The sequence below is a fragment of the Camelus ferus genome, chromosome 17, assembly GCF_009834535.1.
Source record: "Camelus ferus isolate YT-003-E chromosome 17, BCGSAC_Cfer_1.0, whole genome shotgun sequence".
In the NCBI taxonomy this organism is placed as follows: Eukaryota; Metazoa; Chordata; class Mammalia; order Artiodactyla; family Camelidae; genus Camelus; species Camelus ferus.
The window spans coordinates 1,962,156-1,978,752 of NC_045712.1; the positions used below are offsets into that span (position 1 = coordinate 1,962,156).

The window sequence follows — 16,597 nt, forward strand, 5'->3', positions numbered from 1 at the left end:
CTACCCGAGTTTGCCCCGCTCATTCCCTCTCACCACTGGTAACTGTTAGTTTGTTTTCTGTATCTGTGAGTCTATTTCCTTTTAGTTATATTCACTAGTTTGTTTTAGTTTTTTTACATTCCACATATAAGTGATATCATACAGTATTTGTCTTTCTCTGTCTGACTTATTTCACTTAGTGCAATTTCCTCCAAGTCCATCCATGTTGTTGCAAATGGCAAAATTTCACTCTTTTTCTGGCTGAGTAGTATTCAATTGTGTATATATAGATCACATCTTCTTTATCAATTTTTGATGGTAGCCATTCTGACAGGTGTAAAGTAATAACTCAATGTAATTTTAATTTGCATTTCTTTAATGATTAACGATGTTGAGTAGCTTTTCATGTGCCTGTTGGTTATCTGCATGTCTTCTTTGGGAAAATGTCTCTTCAGGTCTTCTGCCCATTTTTTAATCAGGGTGTTTGCTTTTTTGAGGTATGTGTCTGTTTTTGTGCCAGTACCATATTGTTTTGATTACTGAAGCTTTGTAGTAGAGTCTGGAGTCAGGGAGCCTAATTCTTCCAGCTCCATTCTTCTGAGAGGACCCCCATCTTGAGTGGTGTGTGGGGTACGGATAGTCCCTGGCACAAAGTGGCAGCCCAACTGCTAAAAATTTTACTGGTAGTGAGCTGAGGACATGTCCACGTGGAAAAGAATGTCTGAGCCAGTGTGCCGATTTGGGTATTTGAATGACGTAGAGGAATGTCCAAGGATCATAGGATTGACTAGTTATTACCAAGTGGCATTGACCCCCTACAGAGAAACACTGAGAAAGTAGGGCAGTTAACAAACAGTTAAAAGCTATGTGTGAGAGCCAGAGGGCCTCTTCGGTCGCCATGCAAGATCCAGCTGAGGGGCAGGCTGATGATGTAAGTATTAGAACCCAGAGCTCCAGAGATGTTTGGATGCTCAGTCCAGGCAGGGCTTTCTATGCTAAAGTCAGGGGTCAGATTGGAAAAACCTGGGACCTAAAACATGTGGTAGGGACATCTAGGTGGAGGCCCCTGAGAAATGCGACTCTGCAGACTTTCCCAGAGCCCCCAGAGCCAGCAGAGGTGGCCTCATAAAGGAGAAGAGAGATTTTACTCTAAAGGAGACACAAGAATTAACTAGCATGGTGGAGAAATTAGGATCCTTTAGGCATTGTTGATGGGAGTGTAAACTGGTAGAGTCAGTTTGGAAACAATTTGGCAGCTCTCTCAATAGGTTAGACACAGAGTTACCATGTGACCAAACAATCCCACTCCTAGGATATACCCAAGAGAAAAGAAACATATGTCCACACAAAACTTGTATACAGATATTCGTACGCTGTTCATAGCAGCATTACTCATAACAGTTGAAAAGTGGAAACAATCCAAATGTCCATCAACTGATGAATGGATAAATAAATTTGGTTTTTAGGCCATAAAAAGGAAAGAAGTGTGTGGGTTCATGTTACAACATGGATGAATCTTAGAACTATTATTCCAAGTGAAAGAAGCAGGCATAAAAAGTCATATATTTTATGATTTCATTTATAAGAAATGCCCAGAATAGGCTAAGTCTACAGAGACACAAGGCAAATAGGGTGTTATCTAGGGCTGTGTTGAGCGGGTACGGGAATGAAGAGCGACTGTTAATGAGGTTTGGAGTTTCTTTGGAGGCGGGGGATAAAAATGTTCCAAAATTAGATAGTGGTGACGGTTGTACAATAATGGAAGTATATGAAAAAACCACTGGATTACATACACTAAAAGGGTAAATTGTATGGCGTGTGAACTATATCACAATAAAGCTGTTTTTAAAGGAATTAACTAGCACATACTAACAAGAGCCAGGGGAGTAACCCAGGACCTGAACTGTGTGGATATTTGGTTAAGGGCCTGAAATAGAAAAATGGATAGGTAATAATGCATTGATGCTGGACTTGGGATTTCATAACTTGGCAAGGACGCCAAGGAAAGGGGCAGACACTACTAAGATCTAAGTGGATCTTAAAAGCTAGGAGAGAGCAGAGGATCACTCTGAATGAAGGTGAAATGCATGGGTTGCTGAGGCAGGTGCAGGAAAGGACTCAATAGTTCAGGGAAGTAGCAATGCTGTTTGGATTTATTCTGGGAGGACAGAACACCCACTGAGGGCTATATTCCCTGGGAGGACCCACAGGGTGTGCTATTAGCCAAGGTCATCATACTGCACTGAGCAGAGGGATGCCAGCCTCACTCAGCAGTTTAACAGAGGCTCGCCTGTGCAGGTCAGGGCTGACTAGAAGGGGCAGTCCCAGAGCTGGAGCTTGCTAATAGTAATGGAGATGACAGGGGCCTGGAGCAACATAAGCCAGCTGCCGGCCCTTACCACAGGCAGCCGAGGGCTACAATTAGTGTGAGAGCAGGTGAGGTAGGAGGGGCAGCCAAGGAGCCTTCACAAGCAGCTACAAGGCTTGTGTAGACGGTGAAATAGATGGGTAACCAACAAGGGTGCTGCTTAGCGTTGACAATTAGGAGGCTAAGGGTGGTCTGCCCATTAAAAGGAGTGACTACAGGCATTGTCAAGTTCAGCCAATACAGCCCCCACCTCAACTGCTGTGCCAGATGTGGCGTTGTTGCCAGAGCAGATTCCTAAGGTTTCAGGTACATAATATGTTGCCATGGATTTGGCAAATGAATTTGTCCCCATCCCAATCAAGAAAAAAAAATCAGAAAGTTTTCACATTAAAATGGAATGGGTAGTCTCTTGCCTTTTGACACTGTCTATGGAGTATCCCTCTGAATAAATTTACCTTCCCTTAAAGAAAAAAATGAAATGGGTAAAATATTACTTTACAGCAACAGCCAAATCCCACTCACAGCTGCCACAGTCTGTTTTCCTATGGCCCTTAAATTAAGAATGGTTTTTACATTTTTAAAGATTTGTAAAATAACAATGACAAAATCAGAGAAGAATATGCAACAGAGATCCTATGTGTCCCACAAAGTCTAAAATATTTGTTATCTGGCCCTTCATAGAACAAGTTTGCTACCCACCCTCCACCCCTACTTAATGGTTTTGCCCCAGGGCTATGTTAATGCTCCAGCCTTCCATCATAATACAGTTTGAAGAGAGCTGAACAAAACTATCTGGACACCTCACAGAGTATTATAATGCTCTACTATATTGATGACACTGTGTTAATCAGATAAGATGAGCAAGTTAGGGGTCTAACATCCTGGAGGCCTTTGTAAGAAAAACTGCAGAAGTGGGAGAGAAACTCATGAAGATTCGGGCTTTTAACTCTAGTTCCTAGCACAGGCCTTCTCACCTAGGGATTTCTTCATCAATTTTTTCCCACTTCCTCACTGATTAGTGACCAATAAGAAATTATTTAATAGATTGAGAGAGAAGGTCAATATGCCCCGGACAATCAGCAAAGTTTCCATCTGTGATAATGATCGTTAACAATAGCAAACTTTTGTTTTTGAAGTATTGTGAAATGCTAAGCCTTTTACATCTTTATCTCACTTAATCCTCATAAAATCTGTAGGAAGGTGCTATTATTATGCCCATTTCACATATGAAGACATAGTGGCTCAGAAAGGCAAAGTTTTTGCCTAGGTTACACCTCTTGTAAGTGGCCAGCTCTTTCTGAGTCTAAAATCTGTATTATTTTCTCAACAATTTGTTTCCTTTTAAGAGAAAGAGGTCATGATTACTGCCATTAATTTTTCCACTAACTAAATAAATATTCACTAGGTGTTTATTAAATGCCAGCTCTTGGTCTAATTTTGCTGATACAGTTGGGGACAAACATGCAGGATCCTTGCCTTCATGGAGTTTATTGCCTAATCGTGTAGCAGGACCATGAATCAAAGCAGATCAGGTCTCAGAAGGGCAGCAGACACAGCCTAGGTGGAGACTGAACTTTGGCAAAGAGACTGACAAAGATTATCTTTGACCTAAAGCCTAGAATCTATATTTGTGCACAGTAAATACATAAAACCCTGGCTAAAGCTTTGACAGTTTAGCCTCATCACTTGTAGAACAGGTATAGTAGTAGTAGGTTTCTTGCCAAGTGGTTGTGATTTCAAATAAGAAAATGTGTAAAAGTGCCTGGCAAACTGTAAAATAGTCAACATGGAGGAAAAGACTTAAAAAAATTTCACCTGTTTTTTTGAAAATTGAGATAGACTTGACATATGTTAGTTTCAGGTGTACAACATAATGATTCCATATTTGAATGGATTGCAAAATGATCGCCTCAGGACTTTCCTTTATATTGAAAAAAATTCAAACATAAACTCAAGCAGCGAGAATAGTACAATAAACATTCAACAACCCATAAACCAGCTTTAACAATGACCAACTCATGGCCAATTGTGCTTCACCTCTAGCAATACCCTAATCACCATATTTTGGGAAGCAACTCTATGACAGTTTATCTTATCTTTTTTTAATCTATCTATCTACCTATCTATCTAAGTATTTATCTACCTATCTATAAATACGTATATCTCAAAGGATGGGATTCTTTTAAAAGACCTAACCACAAAAACCATTATCACTTCCTAAAAAACTAAAAACAAAACTGACAGTAATTCTTAATTTTATCAAATATCACAATTTGATTTGGTGGCCATTTTTCCCTGATTAGCCCTAAAAAATCTGACATTAGTAGGTTCGAATCAGTATTTAGATAAGGTTCATATACACTGCAATTGGCTGTACAATTTTTAATCTGTAAGTCCCCCCTACTTTGTTGTTTTGCTTTTTTTTCCCCTGAAGAAATTGGGCCCTATAAAACAGTGGTTCTCAAACGTTAGTGTGCATCAGTATGCTTTAGAATCATCTGGAGAACTTGTTAAAAGCACAGATTTCTATGTTTTGTCTGGAGAGATTCTGCTTGAGTACTGCATTTCTAACAAGTTCCCAGGAGATGCTGATGCTGCTGGTTTGGGAGAACACTTTGGGAGACACTGCTGCACATTTCCCACAGTCTGGATTTCTCTGTGTCCCTTGGTGATGTACCCTTCAACACGTTCAAATTCCATTTTCCTGTTAAGGTAAGCTTATTGAATTGTCAACATTACAGCATAATGGTGTAAAATTCAGGGTTTGAAGGGATGTGTTAGAGACCCAGCGTGGCTGGGTTTAAATCTCTCTTTTTGATATTTCTTTGCCATGTGACCTTGGGCAGATCACTTAGTTGTTTTGTGAGTCCAATATTCAGGGTCCTTGTGAGGATTAAATTTCAAAAAGTGAAGTGCTTACCTAGCATACGGCCTGGCACGTAGCAAATGCTCAGTAAACTTGATTATAATTTTTTCAACCGAGAAATAATAGCGGGGCGCGTGGTCTGCAGAAGGCCATGGCTTTTTGGGTTTTGTTGTGTTTTTCTGTCAGAAGAACCAAGGAGAAGGGCTCTAAACGAGACGTACCTGAAGAGAGGCGGAGAGAGGGCAACTCTGAAGGCCATTTTTTAAGTCAGCCTGGAGTTTGGCCCCTTTAAGGAGGGCGGGGCCACGTGACCCGTAGGGTCACATGGCTCGCGGGACAACATGGCTGCGCCCGCGCTAGGGCCGGCTCGAGGGCGCTGCCTCGGGCTCGGGCTCGGGCCCGTCCTCTTGCTGCCGCTGCTCCTGCTGCTGGGCGGGGCGGCGACGGGCGAAGAGGACGGGGCCGGGGCGGGCGCCGCGTCCCTCGCGGGCTCGTGCGGTTGCGGCGCTCCCCAGCGGCCCGGGGCCCATGGCAGCTCGGCGGCCGCGCACCGATACTCGCGGGAGGCAAACGCCCCGGGCCCGGTCCCGGGAGAGCAGCGGTTCCCGCCCACCAAGGTGCTCTCTCGATTCCCTGAGGACGGTGGGGGTCGTCGGATTCTGGGACTGGGTTGGGGCGGGTAAAGCAAAGGGTTGGCAGAAAGGCAAGTGAAGATTATAATCCCACACCAAATCGCGCACTTGCTGACTCAGTTTCTTGAGGAGTTCCTCTTCACACCTCGCTCTCCAATACGGTTGGAGTTCCGGGCTTTGCGTAATTCTGAGGATTAGGGAGTTTGGTTTGAGGACAGTTGTCTGTCCTTTTCTTACCTCTTATCTACTACTTACGCCTCCTTCCACCCTATTTTCTCGTTTAGGTTCTTAGAATTTTAAGTTAGGTAAATGTGGGTTTAAATCCTGGGTTCCTCTCGTTAACTGTGAATGAATCAGGGCCCTGAGTTTAGCGTCTCTAACATTGTTGTATACTTACCAGTAGTCTCTTACAGTAGACTCTGCTTCCTGGGGGCAAGAACTTGTACTTACCCTGCTATCCCTAGCACTTTAGCACATGGGAAGGACTAAGTAACTAGTAGTTACTTTACCACTATTATTTATCTATCCCCTGCACAGTGCCTAGGTGTGTTATGTGCTAGCATATATAAATAATAATAGTAATGATAACTATTACTTAGCTCTTACTGTCTTACAGGTACTTTGCACTGTTAGGGTTGTGGAGACAACTTAGGTTTTCTGACTCCTAAAGAAGTGTTCCTTCTTGTATACTAGTACACTCGCTTTTGTACTTTTTCCATCCCACTTTTTCTCATGTGGGTTAATTCTGACTAATTCTCAGGACTTATGTGAGAGGTAACATCCTCCCAGAGGCCTCTTCCCTTCCTTCCCCTTCACTATTTCCAAATACTGCCACAGTGGTCCCTGTTTACTGTCACATAACGTTTACTAAAGATAACGTGTATGCTGGTGTCTCTCCCCAAGTAGATTGTGAGAGTGATGGAAGTCAGAACCGTGCGTTTGTGTCTCAGGTATAGAGTGTTAGGAGGTTGGTGGCTGGGCTTCTCGTTGTTTCCCCATCCTGTATAATGATTGGCCTTTAAAATTTTTCCTTTTGTTCCTCAGAGGATGCCCTGCATTATTAGTGTTTATCTTTTGTCTGGTGTGGAGCCCTGGTTACAGCTGTAATGTGTGTCAGCCTTACTTGATTTTAATTTCTAACTTGAATGGTAATTGATAATCAATTTCTTCTTCCTCCTGCAGAGAAAGCCCTCTGTTTTTCTGCTTTGTGACTAAGAGGGTAGCTGTCTTACTTGTATGTACACTGGTCTGTGTCAAATTTTGCCTAGAATCTTCTGGCCAGTACCAAATAGTCCTCCATTTTAAATGCTCCAGCATCCTGTTGATTCCAGAATGGGATATAGGTGCCAGTGTCTTTTGAATTACATTTATAAAATAAACATTTTTTCACCCCTTTAGAGTCGTTTCATGTCCACACTGGGTATTGTATGGGTCATTTTTGGCCAGTGTATGCATTCACCATTCATTCATTCATTCATTCATTTATATTTTGTATAAGTGCATTTATTTTATGCTCATCTTCACTTGCATTCAGTTTCCGTAATATTTGGTGGCATCCCAAGTTATTAGTAAACTAGCAATTGCTGAGAACACAGCTCCCAAGCCTTCAACGACTCTTACACTTCTTGTTTGAACTTGAAGTAGATTTCTTATCAAAAGACTTCATAGGAGGCAGTTCTTTATCTCTCTGTTTTCCTTGGTTTCAAATATTTTCATTTATGTGCAGATGGGTGTGGTCTAATTCTGACACTTAGCCATTTATTTTAAATTCAGGAAGTCTAACATGGGAGAAATACATGGTCATAGTGATAACCCCTTTTTCCCTTAATTTTCCTTTTTTTTTAAAAAAGAGGCACTGGCCCACCATGCAATCAAAAATCCACATATAACTTTACAGTTAGCCCTCCATATCTGCGGTTCCACATTTTAGGATTCAACAAACTGCAGATCATATACTACTATAATATCCATCCATTGAAGAAAATCTGCCTGTAAGTGGACCCTTGCATTTCAAACCCCTGTTATTCAAGAGTCAGCTGTAATTTGCATTAGGATTCACTCTTGGTGTTGAATGTTTTATGGATTTGGATGAGTGTATAATGACATATATCCAACATTATAATACATACAGAATATTTTCATTTCCTTAAAACTTCTCTGCTCTGCCTGTATTCATCCTCCTCCCCATCAGCAACCACTAATCTTTTTACTGTCTCCATAAATTTCACCTTTTCCTTTTGCCATATATTTGGAATAGTTGGGATCCTATAGTATGTAGCCATTTCAGATTGGCTTCTTTCCCTTAGTAATTTGCATTTAAGGTTCCTCCATGTCTTTTCATAGCTTGATACCTCATTTCTTTTTAGTACTGAATAACAGTCCATTGTTTGAATGTACCATAGTTTATTTATCCCTTTGCCTACTGATGATGCCATCTTGCTTGCTTCTGAGTTTTGGCAATTATGAATAAATCTGCTATAGACATCTGTGTGCAGGGTTTTTTTTGTGTGTGGACATAAGTATTCAACTCCTTTGGGTACAGACCAAGGGACATGATTATTGGATCATTTGGCAAGAGTATGCTTCGTTTTGTAGGAGACTGCCAAACTGTCTTCTGAAGTGGCTGCACCATTGTGCATTCCTCTTAGCAGTGTAAGAGAGTTCCCATTGCTCCACGCCCTTGTCAACATTTGGTGGTGTCAGTGGTTCAGATTTTGGTCATTCTAAAGTGTGTAATGGTATCTTGTCACTTTAATTTCCATTTTGTGGTTGACATGCTGAGCATCTTTGCCACCTGTATATCTTCTTTGATGAGGTGTCTGGTAAGGTCTCTGGCCCATTCTTTAATTGTTGTTTGTTTTCTTGTTGAGATTTAAGAGTTGTTTATTTTGGATAACATTCCTTTATCAGACATCGTCAGCAAATCTTTTCTTCTAGTCTGTGGCTTGTCTCCTCAATCTCTTGACATCGTCTTTTGAAGAGTGGTCTGTGTCTAGATTCTTTTTTTTTTCCTCTGGCATGTGGACGTCCAGTTGTACCAGTATTTGTTGAAGAGACTATCTTTGCTCCATTGTATTACATTTGATCCTTTGTCAAAGATCATGTGATTGTATTTATGGAAGTCTGTTTCTGGGTTATTTGCTCTTTTATTACTCTATTTGTGTGCTTGTACCAATACACAGTGTCTTGATTAGTGTAGTTTTATAGTTAGTCTTGAAGTTGCATAATGTCTTTCCTTCAACTTTGTTTTTCTCCTCAATATTGTGTCAGTTCTTCTGGGTCTTTTGCCTCTTCATATAAACTTTAGAATCATTTTGTTGATATTGATAAAAATAATTTACTGGGACTTTGATTAATGTTGTATTGCATCTTTTTCCCCCCCTGTGTTTTCTGTCCTGTGTCCTGGGCATACAGGAAAAAAAAAATCCTATGCCTGCTCTCAAGGCATTGACTTATTGGTAGGTGCCTCTCTTAATGCGGGCTTGCGCGTGCGCACACACGCATGCACAATCATAATTACATGTAAGCATCATTTTTCTGTAGTGACTATCTTATAGGAGGAGTATGTACAGAGCACTTAGAGAGGAAGAAAAGATTCATTCTTCCTGGACAAGTCAGAAAGTGCTCAGAGGGGAGGTCACATGTGGCTTGGCCTTGGAGGAGACGTTTTCAGGAGTTGGGGACAGGCAGATTGAAGGACGTTGCAAGAAGGAGAATAGCACGGATACAGACAAAGCATTGTGCAAGTATGTGGTGCGTTCTGGAAAGTATAAGGAGTTTAAGGTTCCTGGGGGTGACATTTTCACACTTTTTATGTAACAAGTTTTAGGTAGGGGTCTTTTTAAAAAATATTTTTATTAACAAGTCCTTGGCAAGATCAGGGACAGAAAGAAATAAATACTGGGCTTTACCCTCAAGGAATTTACAGTTTCACTGGAAGGTTATGGCAGTAAGAATTGTCTGGGAAACAATATAGATATTTTGAAGTTTTACTTAAGTTCTCTCTGGTTAAAAAAGATGTACTTCTCAATGAGAAAATGATCCTAGCAATGTTCTGCATGTTTTATTATTTTATAACAAGGTAGAAAAATATTTTAATCTCTGTGTATCTTTTAAAAGTTATTTGAAAAAGCATTTAGAATCCTGGTATAACATTGTACCTGGTGTCTCTGTCTGTATGGATAAAGTCAGACAATTTCCTGTCTGAGGATGTTTTGATCCGATAATGCTTCCCCAGGTGTCAAAGCACGACTGAATGCCGTCTCTTCTATGACACGTTTCTTCCAAGAAGAAGTGGTGTTCCTGTCCTCTAAATTCGCCTAGTTTTTTGTTATTATCTGATGGAAACTTGTAGATTTTCTTTAAAGCAGTGTTATTTGTGTGATTGTCTGATACCTCTTTCTACATGGGAAGCATTTTTTTAGACTCATTTTAATCTCTGTGTCCTCCAAGTGCTTTACACCTTTAGATACTGTGTAGCAATTTCTGGAACGGCCTGTGTAGCAATTTCTGGAACAGCCTGTTACCTTTTTCTGCTGGGTATAGTATTGAGAAACTGCCATGGGAATAAAGGGTATCAGATACCTTTTTAAAGAAACCTTTGGGAAATATTCTTTTTGTTGTATCTCATCCTCCTGAGAATCCTTTGAGACGTGACACCCCACTTTACAGATGTGACAACCGAGGCTTAATGGAATCATAAATCCCAGGGCATGAAGGAACTTGAATGCCATTGCACCTCTGTCTTTAGGTCCCCATAGGCAGTGGAGTGAGAAGGGGTGAGGGAGGTCAGCCCTGCAGAGATGGGTAAGGCAGCAGCGTGTGGACTGATCCCGGGAGCTTGCTCTCGTGTTATTCACCCAGCTTTCTTCTGGGCCTTTAGGCTTCTGGCTTAAGGAGATACAAAAGTGGGGGAGGGGACATTTATGGCTCTCATAGCTGGAAAGTTCAGGAGGAGATACAGCCTCAGACACAGCTGGCTACAGGCCTCAGACACCATCTCCAGATCTCTTTTTGGCTAGCCCTTGGTTCTTCTTTCTTTTATGTTGGCTCCGTTTCAGGTACTGTCCCTTCTCTTACTGATAAAAGAGCTGGAAGAGAAAGAGAATTTCTCTTTCCTCATGGCTCCAGCAGAAGTTCTGAGGTGAACTTTGACTGGGTCGTGGGCGCTCACACGTCTCTGCAGTGAGAGGAGTGCCGTACCTGGCCCGACCTGAGTCCCGGGGTGGAGAGGGGGGCGGAGTCATTTAGCTCTGCTTGGGTCACATATGCTTAGAGAGCTGAAGCAGTGGTCTTCAAAGGGATGTCAGGTGCTCTTACAAGAACAAGGGGGAATGGCTGCCAGGCGGGCGAAAGTTATCGCTGCCCACTGCCCCCGTCTGCGGTGTGCAGCCCAGGTGTGGTTCTGGTGATGGTAGAGTCACCTTGACATCGTCTGTGCTTTTGGCTTGAGTGGTCGCGGAGCAGCTGTGGCGTGGCAGAGGGGCTTCGAGCTTGCTTCCAAGGAGGAATGGATTGTTTGAATCTGGACCTTCAGTGAAGACGTGATTAAAATGGTTCGTTTTATTTGGCTGAGGGTCCTGTGGAGTGAGAGACCTGATGCTCTGGATTTCACTCAAACGACATCTTAGGTTTGAGGGACAGAGACTCTGTCACTTTATTAGTGTAAATTGGGACGTTACGGCCCACTCAGAGCCGTGCAGGCTATTTTTACCTGTAGCCTCCAGAATGGAAACTTGGTTTATTCAGGGCTGGCTATCTCTGATGGCTAATGAAAGAAGAAGGAAAAAAAAACCCCAAAAAACGAAAAAACAAAACCAGGCCAGGAGTCCACAGTGGAAGTTGTGATTGTATTGGCGTCGTTGGTACCACCTTGAGGGAGAGTGGGATGGAAAAATGAGATAATTGTAAAACTTCATGAGGTACACTGGGCACAGCTTCCTGGTGGGCCTTGTGTTTAGGGTGAGAGACAATCAGCTGTTCTCAGAAAAGGACTTACTTGTCTGCAGCTGGGAAGCTTTTTTTTCTTTAAATCCTTTATGAAAACTGAAACCTTTTATTAGATCATTTTAATAATCATTTTAAGACTACACTCGAAGCTTTCTTCTGAAGGCTTCTGTTTTTCTCCTTCTTTGCAGAGCTGCTTAAAATTCTGACTTCTCTTCCAAGGACGGAGGACTCTTGTGTCCCAGACACTTGGAGAATAATGAGAATAATGCGGGAACCTGGTTCAGTCCTCGAGCAGAGTCTGATAAACAGGCTTCATTATGCGGCAGACATGCTGTCCATGTCTGGGACTGTGTTATAAAAGAAACAGAACTTTTATAATTATTATTAGGAATAATTCAGATGATAAATTTTTCAGCATATTTGTGCTATCACTTGTTCAGTCAGTAAAATTTCTTTCTTCCTCTTTCTTTCTTTCTGTTTCTTTTTCTTTCTTTCTCCCTTTCTTTCTTTCTTTCCTTCTTTCTTTCTTTCTTCCTTCCTTCCTGCCTCTCTCCCTCCTCCCTCCCTCCCTTCCTTCTTTTTTTTTTTTTTTTTTTCTTTTTGAGTGTCTGCTGTGAACTAAGCACCAGGCTGGGAGCTGGGGATAGAGAAGTGAAAACTTTACTTCTGGTCTGCAAGGAGCCTGGGATCTAGGGAAGGTGAAAACACATCATTAAAGTACATACTGTGTGTCAGTTGTCAGGATAGAGAAAGGTGTTTATCAGAGGAACCCAGGTGAGAGGCCTGAGACCCAGCAGTGGAGGGAAAACCAGGCAGGAAAGGCCTTGTGTAGGAGGCCATCCTTGAACACTGCTGTTACTCACAGAGAGACCAAGTGCAGGTGGAGTCCAGGGTGAGAGAGGTGGTGAGGGGTTTTATTTTACCCTGAAAGGTGATTCCCCGAAGAATTTAATCAGAAAAGTGGTATAATCAGACTGATACTTCATTTTATTGTTTGTTCTTTTTTTTTTTAATAGAGTACGCTACCTGGTTTTAAATTTTAAGAAAATGATATTGAAGAGTGTATAGTGGAAAATTTTCCACTTACATAATAACCTTCCCCTCAGCCAACCACTGCATGAGTTTCTTGAACATCCTCCCAGAGCTGTGTTCTGCAAATGTAAGCAAAGAGAGAGAGAGAGAGAGAGAGAATAAAAAGTGAATCTATATTCACCCCACATGTCCTTTTTACACAAATGAGAACATTCCACGCTTTCTGGGGTGCACCTTGCTTTTTTCACTTACCTCTTTATCTTAGCAAGATCCCTCCATATCGATATATTAAAAGTGTCCTATTTTTTTCCTCTTGTTTTCCTTCTTTTTCTTTCCTTATGACTGCTTAATCTTCTGTTTTATGGGTTGCCTACAATTTAATTAATCAGTTCAATATTGAGAACCATTTAGGTTGTTTCCAATCTTTTTCCGTTGCAAACAGAGCTTTAATAAATTATGTTGGATACAGAAGACAGATTTATTTAAGAGAGTTCAGTAGGGGCTTAAATATTTGTTGTGTGAATGACTGGGTGGGAAGTTGATGGCTTAGAGAGGAGGCAGGAGGACTGAAAGGATGAGACTGGAGGCAGGAGACAGTTGTGAGTGAGGCCACAGCCTTTACCCAGGAATAGAAAAGGTGGGGGAGATTAGAGGGTTTAGGAGACCCAGTGAAACTTGGTAATCCCTGTAATGTTGGGATTAGGGACGGGAGTGGTCAAGGATGACTTCTTAGAATAATAATAATGCATTGAACAATAAGACATTTATTACTGATGACATTGATGAAAACAGCTCCATTTTCATTGGGAGATACATGCACAGAATTGAAGGCAACCGCCAGCAACAATAGTGGAAATAGAAAGTACGAATCAAGGATTGTTGATGGCTACTTTCCATTACTTCTGATCTTGTTCTTCTAACTCTTCTGCTCTTACTGCTAAAGCACATTCTCTCTTTTATTCTAAGTATTTCTCTTTGATGTCTTTTTTCCCTTCCTCAAGTTGAACCTTTTGCTTTTATAGATCAGAGTTTTGACAATTCCTAGGCTGCTTGGAAGTCAGTGAATTGATTTTTTCATTAAAATGATTAGAAAGTAAGACATTGTGTCTACAGAGTGTATTTCTGATAGATGGTAATGATTGTGTTCCTATTAAAAAATTGAGATATAAATGACATATCATAAAATTCACCCCTTTAAAGCGTACAGTTCAGTGTTGTTGTTTTTTTTTTCAGTACAGCCTCAAGGTTTCACAACCATCATCACTATATAATTCCAGAACATTTCATCACCCCCAAAAGAAAACTTATAACTGTCAGCAGTCATTCCCGATTCCCACCTCCCTGTAGCCTCTGGCAATCACTAATCTCCTTCCTGTCTTCCAGTTCACCTATTCTGAACATTTCATATAAATGGAATCATGTAATATGTGGCCTTCTGTGAGCGGATTCCTTCATTTAGCGTGATGTTCTCCATGATGTAGCGTGTATTGGACCTTCCTTTCTATGGCTGAGTTCTGTTTTACAGATATATGACATCTTGTTTATCTGTTCATCACTTGAGGGACATTTGGGTTGTTTCCACTTTTTGGCTATTATGAGTAATGCTGCTGTGAACTTTCCTGTGTAAGTTTTTTATGGACATATGTCTTCATTTATCTTGTGTATAATCCTAGGAGTGGAATTGAAGGATCATATGGTAATTCTTTATATAGCTTTTTGAAGAACCGACAGATTGTTTTCTAAAGCAACTGCATTACTTTACATTTCTTCCAGTGATGTATGAGGGGTTCCAGTTTCCCTGCATCCTTGTCAACACTTGTTAACTGTTCATCTTTTTGGTGATGACTGTGCTAGTGGGTGTGAAATGGAGTCTCATGGTAGTTCTGATTTGCATTTCCCCAGTGACTCTGGATGCTGAGTGTGGTCCTGCATTTATTAACTGAAAAATTTTGGTGTGGTCCTCAGATCTTGGTTCAGTGCCGGGAAAACAGATGTGAACAAAGCAGGCTCTGTTGCTGCCCTCTGAGAGTTTAGAGTTTACATGAAGCAGTAGATAGGATTGAAAAGGGATTGCAGTTAGAGTTTTAATAGGGTATTAAACAAGGACAAGTCATGGTCCTTTAGTAAACTTTTTAGATTTTCCATTTCAGTGATTTAAGTCGTTTCCATTATCATTGGGAACCCACATTTACTCAGTAGGTTTTTAAAGATAAACTGTATATGGTACTTTTTTATTTGCTTTACAAAGTAATTCAAAAAGAAAAAAGAACATAAAGGAAACAATATACACAAATGCATAAAGAAGTGGAATATCTCCCTGCCTCTTCATTCCTGCCATTAGCAATGTGATGACTGTTGCTCCGGGTCTATTTCCATGGCATGTGTAGGTGTGTATTATGTAGAGTTTTGTCTAAAGGAATGAGTATCCTAAAGAATTTTCACTTCTTTTTGTGACGAGTCATTCATTGGTGTACGGAGGGATTTCACTCATGTCAGGGTGATTTTTGTGGTGGGGGTCCACCAGCTTTTGGGTGCTGACTGGCGGCAGCCGGCACTGCACGCAGGTTCCCTTGGGCTGTGATGGCATGACTTCCCGTGTTTCCCCTTTCGCTGCAGATGGTCCCCATCCCTGCCGGAGTGTTCACAATGGGCACAGACGATCCTCAGATAAAGCAGGATGGGGAAGCACCTGCGAGGAGAGTTGCTATTGATGCCTTTTACATGGATGCCTATGAAGTCAGTAATGCTGAATTTGAGAAGTTTGTGAACTCAACTGGCTATTTGACAGAGGTAATGGGGTTGGGATGGGGAGGAAGGACTTCATCAGTTGACTACTTCTTTTTTTTTTTTTCTAACTATGTGCCCAACACTGTGCTAAGTGCTTTGTATATATTTCGTCTAATTTGTGTTATCATGGCAATCTAGTGAGGCAGGTTATTTTTTAGGTTGCAAACTGGGGATAAGCAAAGTGATTTGGCCTGAGGCCCACTGCTAGTTAGTGGTGGAGCTGAGATTCAAGCCTGGCCAGGGTGACCCCAGAACCTGTCTTCGTAGCCATCATGCTATAGCGTGTGAGTGCTTTAATCTGCCAAAGAGGGCCTGTGGCCACTCAGGCTTTTTGAGAGAATAACATGTAAAGTAAGGCCATTTTTCCCTCTCAAAAATTTGCAGTTTGGTTGTTCCAAAAGCATTACGTAATTCATAAATGATGGATGCTGAAGTACAGCTTTTCATTTTTGTGGTTTTATTCCAGTGCCTGACGACTCATTGGCTTTCCTTTGGCAATTCCAGGCTTTATCCTGTGGTCACTGAATCACAAAGCAAGCTTCTGAAAGTGGATGTTTGTCCTAAATGGGAATAAAAAGAGAGAGGCTTTCTAGTTTATGAAAGTTTCTGTAAGTGTCTAAAATATCCTTATGTAGGTTTTCCACATTTTTCTCTTACCAAAGGACTCTACCCTTGCCTTCAGTTTGTAGAGTCCCTGTCCTTTTTTTTTTTTTTTTCCCCAGGCCAGAACATCTTTTTATTAGGAAAAAAAAATCAGATGAATACTGAAAGCAAACAACATCCAAATTTGGCTCTGAATTTCTTTGGAATTTCCTAAAATACACAGAATGGTTGTCTCTTTGTACCTCTTTGTGGAGAGAGGTTGCTGTTCTTTTTGTCCCATAAAGATGCTCAAAGATCAGATTCCTCAGTAGCCTGCTGAGGTTAGAAGACGGCTTTCAGGGCAAGAGGCTTCCCTGAGACTAGGGCTCTCCCTTGGGATTA

General features: G+C 41.3%; 1 protein-coding gene across 2 annotated transcripts in view; it reads left to right on the plus strand.

Moving 5' to 3' along the window:
- Positions 1 to 5,526: 5,526 nt before the first annotated feature.
- Positions 5,527 to 16,597, plus strand: part of SUMF1 (sulfatase modifying factor 1) — a 77,616-nt gene continuing 66,545 nt past the window's right edge. For both annotated transcript variants that reach the window (XM_032458046.1, XM_032458047.1), the window contains exons 1-2: positions 5,527 to 5,830; positions 15,443 to 15,616. In XM_032458046.1, coding sequence (XP_032313937.1) covers positions 5,555 to 5,830; positions 15,443 to 15,616 — 450 coding nt within the window. In that variant the 5' untranslated portion in view covers positions 5,527 to 5,554. The remainder of the gene's footprint in view (positions 5,831 to 15,442; positions 15,617 to 16,597) is intronic.